At 41.6% G+C, this 7,160-nt stretch overlaps 1 protein-coding gene across 3 annotated transcripts in view; it reads left to right on the plus strand.

Annotated features, from left to right (window-relative positions):
* Borcs5 (BLOC-1 related complex subunit 5) overlaps nucleotides 1-7,160 on the plus strand; it is an 89,613-nt gene continuing 82,453 nt past the window's right edge. For 2 of the 3 annotated variants that reach the window (XM_005378962.2, XM_005378964.2), the window contains exons 1-2: nucleotides 96-475; nucleotides 3,070-3,213. In XM_005378962.2, coding sequence (XP_005379019.1) covers nucleotides 418-475; nucleotides 3,070-3,213 — 202 coding nt within the window. In that variant the 5' untranslated portion in view covers nucleotides 96-417. The other variant, XM_013511430.1, reaches the window with a different exon arrangement.

Below are 7,160 nucleotides of genomic sequence, written 5' to 3' on the forward strand. Positions count from 1 at the left end.
GGCGGTTCCTAACCCGGAACTGACGTCACACGTAGCCGCCTCCGGCAGTGCGCGTCCCGGAAGAAGCGACTTGCGGCGTTTGAGCCAGTGAGTGAAATCGGCGCCGCCCGCTGGCTGCGGACGCAGCTAAGCGGGTGTTCCCCATCTGTTCCTTGGGGCTTTCTGAAGGAAGGAGGGCGACAGCGTGCAGCCGCGCTGCGCTCCGTTGCGTGTGTGTTCCCCACTTAGGGCCTGCCCCTCCCCCGCCGCCAGAAGCCCTGTGTGGGCTGGGCGCACCGCCCCCCCCACGTTAGCTCCCGGGGGCGCGCGGACGGTTTAGCCTCCCCGGCCCGGTCCCCGGCCCCGGCCCTGTCGCCCCGCCATCGGAGCGGTGACCGCCCGGTCCGCCGTTCTTCCGCTGCCACCGCTGCCGGCACCATGGGCAGTGAGCAGAGCTCCGAGGTCGAGAGCCGACCCAACGATCTGAACTCCTCAGGTCGGTGTCCTAACCTCCCACCCTCCTCCGCCCGTCTGCTTGGGGAGCAGGCTGCCTCCTGGCCTGGCGGGGCCTGGGACGGCCGGCGGCACCCTGCAGAAAGCCGCACTGTGCTTCTTGAAAGAAATAGTATCGAGACCTTGACTGCGCTGAGCCAGCGTGGGCGCGCACGCCCATTGCTGGTTTCCAAAACAGCCCTTTCTCCCCTCCGCAGCCCTGATCTTTAAAAGACGGCTTGATTTTTGGCTCTCTAATCATGACTCAAGTACTGAGATTTGGCTGACACCGTGGATGGCTCATAGACCGGACCTCTAAGAACAGGCTTTCTCTGAAACGGGTTTTAGAGAGGGTGTGTGTTTGCTGTACAAGCACTCTGAACATTTGAATGCAAATGTTTCCAGAAATTGCTTTTTCCCCTCAGGTGCTTTGGGTCCGGTTTGGCCAGATGGCATACTCTGGGGGTTTTTTCTTTTCTCCCCATCCATATTTTTTAGATTCCCTTCAGCGTTTCAGAGAATGGGAGGGTTATTGTGCTGGGAATGTGGTTAATGCTTAGTGAAACAGCTGGTGTTTAACCGAGGCCCATTTGCTCCTTTTGTTACCCACGTCTAGGACAGCTCCAAGTGCCCTGCGTAAGCCCCTGATTTGCTAACCCAAATTGGTTAAATCTGAGGCCTAAAAGAGTCCTGGTTTTAGAACTGCTCTGTGCTTGGAAGAATTTACCTTTGGCTAATGGTGGGGTTTAAAAAGAAGCCCTGGTCCGCCGGGCGTCGTTGCACATGCCTGTAATCTCAGCACTGGGGAGGCTGAGGCAGGAAACTTGCCTCGAGTTGGAGCCCACCCTGGGCTCCATAGTGAAAGAGCCCCTGGTCTTAGAACTGCTCTGGTGGTAGAATTAGGCTTTCAGATATGTGGAAGCTAACAGATCTAGCGTGAGTCACACGGAACTTGTCCTTCAGGAGACCAGTTCAGACCATTCTGGGGCTAGATTAATAACCTTTTCGTGGTGAGGAGCATCAGCTAGCTTAGGTACATTCTCCTGTTCCCTTACAAGGCCCGATGTTATATATTTTGTAACAAATACAATAACAATGGCTACCTTCTATTTTTTTCCCCTATATATCAAGCTAGAAGCATAGTTTGGGGCAAAGGGTGTGGGTTTTTTTTAATGCTTGCTTGGCTGTGAATCAACAGCATTGGCTTGTACCTGGTATTAGGATTTGCCTGTTCCTCTCTTACCGGTGCTTTGCGTATAGGTATTTAATCTTCACACACCCTCACTTTCGGGTAACATAATGGAGGCTAACCAGAATGTGGTGAAGTCCCTTTTTCTCCAGTGTTTGGGGAAAGAAATCACAAGTTGTAGCAGGAAAGGTTTCTGGCATCTGTTTTATAAAATATTAGATAAATTACCAAAAGAGGTTAAGAAGCGGTTCTTGAAATGCAGTAACAGTAGCAGAAATTTTTCTGAAAGAGTTAACGCCAAGAAATGGACCGATAAAATAAAAAGTAAAAAATAATAAAAAATAACGAAAAATAAATACCTTCAGGAAAACAGCTTCCAGAAGGCAGCACCATTCTGTGGCATCTGTGGATCAGTCTTTGAGATGTGACCGTGATGAGCCTGAGACTACTGCACCTTCTAGAGCAGTGATGGCACACCTTTTAGAGCTTTCAGTGATACGAGCAATGGGCTGCCATAGGTTGGACACTACTGTTCTAGAGTATAAAACACATTGAGGATTCATTGTTCTACAGTATAACACATTGAGGATTCACAGTTGCCCTGAACCCACAGGATATTTAGGGGAGGAGGATGTCTCGATCTAGGAAATCTTTTGTGGCTTGGATCGCTTATTTCCAAATGGATTATATTCTTCCAAAGAATCTGAAATTGGCCAGCCTCTAGCAACAGCCTCCAAAGTTTAGAATTTTGCCTCAACCAAGAACGGGCCCATTTTTTTCTCCCCTTAGAGAATGCTGTAACTTTAAGAATGAGGGGCCTGGGGCTTCAAAAATAGACCCATTATCTAGAGTTAAATCAAAGGTTTTTCCCAGGTCCAGGACCTGGTCAACTGTGATAGGGTAAACAGACAGCTTTGCAACCGGAGTGTGACAGGGATGGGTTTGGTGTATCAACGACTCATAGTCCTCAATTCCTTCCCTGATTGTAGCACTGTTGACATAGGGCAAGTCACAGCCAAGTTTTATACCCTCATTTCCTCATTTGTAAAATAGGAACGTATGTCAGGAGGATCTGGGGAAACAAAGGAGAAGTAAGAAACACAATTTGTATACCTTTTGTGTAATGCATTATAGAAAATATTTAGTTATGAAAGAGTTCAGATATGTTAGATGTTCCTGTACTGTTAGAGTTTTTTAATACCACGGAAAATTGAGACCTTTCAGAATTCATCCACTCAACTGACACCACAAAATAACATTTTATTGTGGAAAAATATTCTTTTTAAGAGAATAAAAAATTTCACACATTATGACCACAAAATAAAAATTCTTCTTAGTGAAAAGAAAACAGCTTTGGTGAGGCAGAGGTGGCTAAGATGTAACTTTCACCAGTGTAACTTTATTTTCAGTGACTCCTTCCCCAGCTAAGCATAGAGCCAAGATGGATGATATTGTGGTTGTAGCTCAGGGCTCTCAAGCCTCACGGAATGTCAGCAATGATCCAGATGTCATCAAGTTGCAAGAGATCCCAACCTTCCAGCCCCTTTTGAAAGGTAAGAGTTGCATTTTTGTCTTAGCTGAACTTGCTGGAGAGATTTATATGGCCCTGCTAGTCTCCCCACATAGCTATGTACCTTACTCTCTCATCTCCTGTTGGTGTTTTCCTTTGAGACCATCTCCATGAAGACTGTGTGTTATCTAAATTTATTTATCCAGTTATTTTTTATTTTATTGGTTTTATATATATAGTTTGTACCTGTACATGGTATAGCTTGCTGCTTCTTTTTTCCCCATTTCCCCCCATTCATCCCTCTTGTTTATGAAAGCTTCGTTTCTATTTCTTCTGTCTGTTCTTTTTCTCTTGTCCCTTTCCTTTCTCCCTTCCCCCTGCCTTTCCCCTTCTTATTTGCATGTTTTCTTCCTGTTTCCCAACATACATTACACATTGATTCTTATTTACATTTTTGGTTTCTTACACCGGAGAAACCTTGTGATATTTGAACATGCGTGTCCAGTTTATTTCACTTAAAAGTATCGTCTCAAGCTGCATCCATTTACCTAGAAATGTCTCGTTTATCCCTCTTTACGGCAGGGTAGTACTCCATTGTATTAAAAAAAAAAACCCACATCTTTTTTATCCATTTTTGGTTGATGGGCATTTGGGCTGTTTCAAGATTTAGGGCTGCTGTAAACATGGGTGTGCATGTATTGCTGTGGTATGATGCTTTTAATTGTTTTGGGAAGATAACAAGAAGGGGAATAGCTGGGTCAAATGGAACGCCTAGTAGGGCTGGGGATTTAGCTCAGCGGCACAGCGCCTGCCTGGCAAGTGCAAGGTTGTGAGTTCAATTCCCAGTACCGGAAAAAAAAAACAAAAAAACCAACCAAACAAAAAAAAATGGAACGCCTAGTTTTAGTTTTTTGAGGAATCTCCACACTGATTTCCACTGTTGCACCAGTCTACACTCTCACCAGCAGTAGAGTAGGGTTCCTTTTTCCCCACAGCCCCTCCAGCATTTGTTACTGGTTGATTTATTGATAATAGCCACTTTCCGGGGTGAAATGGCATCTCAGTGTTGTTGTAATTTGCATCCCTTGAATGACCAGTGATGCTGAACATTTTTTTCACATATTTATTTGCTGTTTGTATTTCTTCATCTGAGAAATGTGTATTCATCTCAGATGGCCATTTTTGGATTATGTCTTTAAATTTGGGAGGTCTGATTCTTCTGAGTTCTTCATATGTTCTCTGTAGTAATCTTTTGTCTGAGGAACATCTGGCAAACATTTTTCCCACATTGTATATTGTCTCTTCACTGTGTTGGTGATTTCTCTTTCTGTGCAGAAGCTTTTTAATAAAGATGAGATCCCAGTTGTTGATTCTTTGTGATAATTCCTGTGTGGTCAGCATTTTATTCATAAATTCTTTGCCTACACCAATGTCTTCAAGAGTTTTACCTATTCTATCTTCCAGCAGATTTAATGTTTCTGTCTTAATATTTAGATCTTTGATCCATTTTGAATTTAGTTTGGTGCATGCTGAAAGATATAGGTCCAATTTTAATCTTAGGCGTGTGGAAAGTCAGTTTTTCCAGTGCCATTTATTAAAGAGGCTGTCTTTTTTCCAGTGAAGATGTTTGGCTCCTTTGTCAAAGATGAGGTGACTGGATGTGTTTGGAGTTGTTTCTGCATCTTTTGATCTGTTCCATTGATCCTCAGGTCTGTTTTTTTTCAAGTACCATCCTGTTTTTGTCACAGTAGCTTTGTGGTATAAATTCAGGTCAGGGATTGTGATGCCCCCTGCCTTGACTTTTTTGCTCAGAATTGCTTTTGCTATTCTAGGTCTTTTCTGGTTCCAAATGAATTTTATGATTATTTTCTCTAATTCTGTGAGATATGCATTGGATTTTTGTTTGTTTTTGTTTTGTTTTTGGTCTTTTTGAGACAGGGTCTTGCTATGCAGTTCAGGCTGGCCTTGAGCTCACTTTGTAGCCCAGGCTTTTCTTAAATTTGCAGTGATCCTCCTGCCTCAGACTCCTGAGTGCTGGGATTACAGGTGTGCACCACCACGCCCAGCTTCTTTTGGAATTTTGATTGGGATTGCATTAAATCTGTATAATAATTTTGGAAGTATGGGCATTTTCACTATATTGGTTTTTCCTACACAAGAACAGGGGATATCTCTCCATTTTCTGATATCCTCTGATCTCTTTTTTCTGAGGACTGTAGTTTTCAATGTAAAGTTCTTGTACTTCCTTCGTTAGATTGATTCCTAAATATTTCATTTTTTGGATGCTGTTGTGAAAGATGTTGTTTCCCTAATTTCTCTTTCACTGAATTTGTTATTCATGTAGAGGAAGGCTATTGATTTTTGAGTGTTGACTTTATATCCAGCTATGCTACTGAGTTTAGTTATTAAATATAGACATCTCTTGGTGGAGTTTTTGGTGTCTTCTATGTAGAATATCATGTCGTCTGCAAGTAATGATAATTGAACTTCTAAAAAATCCTTATTCCTTTTCTTTCCCTTGTCTAATTGCTCTTGCTAAATGTTTCCAGAACTATATTGAATAGGAGTGGTGATAGTGGGCATCCTTGCCTTGTTCCTGACTTTATTTTAATTATTAAATCTTTTTTTTTTTTTTTTTCTGGTACCGGGAACCAAACTCATGACCTTGCGCTTGCCAGGCAGGCGTTGTGCCGCTGAGCTAAATCCCCAGCTCCTAAATCTTTATTTTTTATTAGTACATATTTGTCATACATATTCATCCCATCTGTTCCTGATTTTAGAGTGAAAATTTTCAGTTTTTGTCCATTTAGTTTGATGTTAGCTATTGGTTTGTTATAGACGGCTTTTATCAGATTGAGATAAAGACCGTGTATTCCAATGTTCTGTAGGGTTTTTAACATGAATGGGTGTTGGACTTTGTTAAACGCTTTCTCTGCATCTGTTGAGATGACCATATGGTTTTTGTCCATGGCCCTGTATTATGGTATATTACACTTACTGATTTGAGTATGTTGAGCCATCCCTGCACACCTGGGATGAATCCTACTTAGTCATGGTTTATAATCTTCTTAAAAATTTGCTGCATTTTGTTTGCCAGTAACTTATTGAGAATTTTATGTCTGTGTTCATGAGGGAGATTGGCCAGTAGTTCTCTTCTTTGGGTGGATCCTTCTCTGATTTTGGTATTAGGGTACTGCTTGCTTCCAGGAATGAATTTGGGAGTATTGCTGCCCTTTCCATTTCAGAGAAGTAGTGGCATTAGGTCTTCTCTAAATCTCTTGTGGAATTCAGCAATGAATCTATCAGGGCCTGGGCTTTTCTTTGTTAGTAGGTTATTAATTACATGTTCAATTTCATTGATTGATACTGGTTTGTTTAGAATTTCTGTATCTTCTTGATAAAGTTTTGGTAATTCATATGTATCTAGGAATCTGTCCCATTTCTTCTCTTTTCCATCCTTTTAAAATACAGGTTTTTGAAATAGGTATTGATGATCTTCTGGATTTTTGTAGATCTGTTGTGATTTCACCTTTTCCTTATTGTATGGATGTGTGTATTTTCTTTCTTTTTTTGGATAAGATTGGTTAAGTGTTTGTCAATTTTATTTACTCTTCCAAAGAACCAATTTTATTTAATCTTTCAAAGAACCAACTCTTCGATTCACTGATTCTTTGTATTGTTTTTTTAGTTTCCATTGCTTTAATTTCTGCTCTGATCTTTTATAATTTTTTCCCTCAGATAAGCTTTGGGCTTAACTTGCTTTTCTTTTTCTAGGAGCTTGAAGTTCAGCATTAGGTTGTTTATTTGAGCTCAGTCTGTTTTTCTGATAGGGAATTCACAGCTATGAATTTTCCTCTTAGGATCGCTTTCATTGTGTCCCATAAGTTCTGGTATGTAGTATTGTCATTATCGTTTAATTGTAGAAACTGTCTAATTTCTTCTTTAATTTTTGGGTGTGGAACAATCCAATGGAACAATCCGTTGGTTGTT

Source organism: Chinchilla lanigera, unplaced genomic scaffold (assembly GCF_000276665.1).
Source record: "Chinchilla lanigera isolate Chin_1 unplaced genomic scaffold, ChiLan1.0 scaffold00012, whole genome shotgun sequence".
Taxonomy (NCBI): Eukaryota; Metazoa; Chordata; class Mammalia; order Rodentia; family Chinchillidae; genus Chinchilla; species Chinchilla lanigera.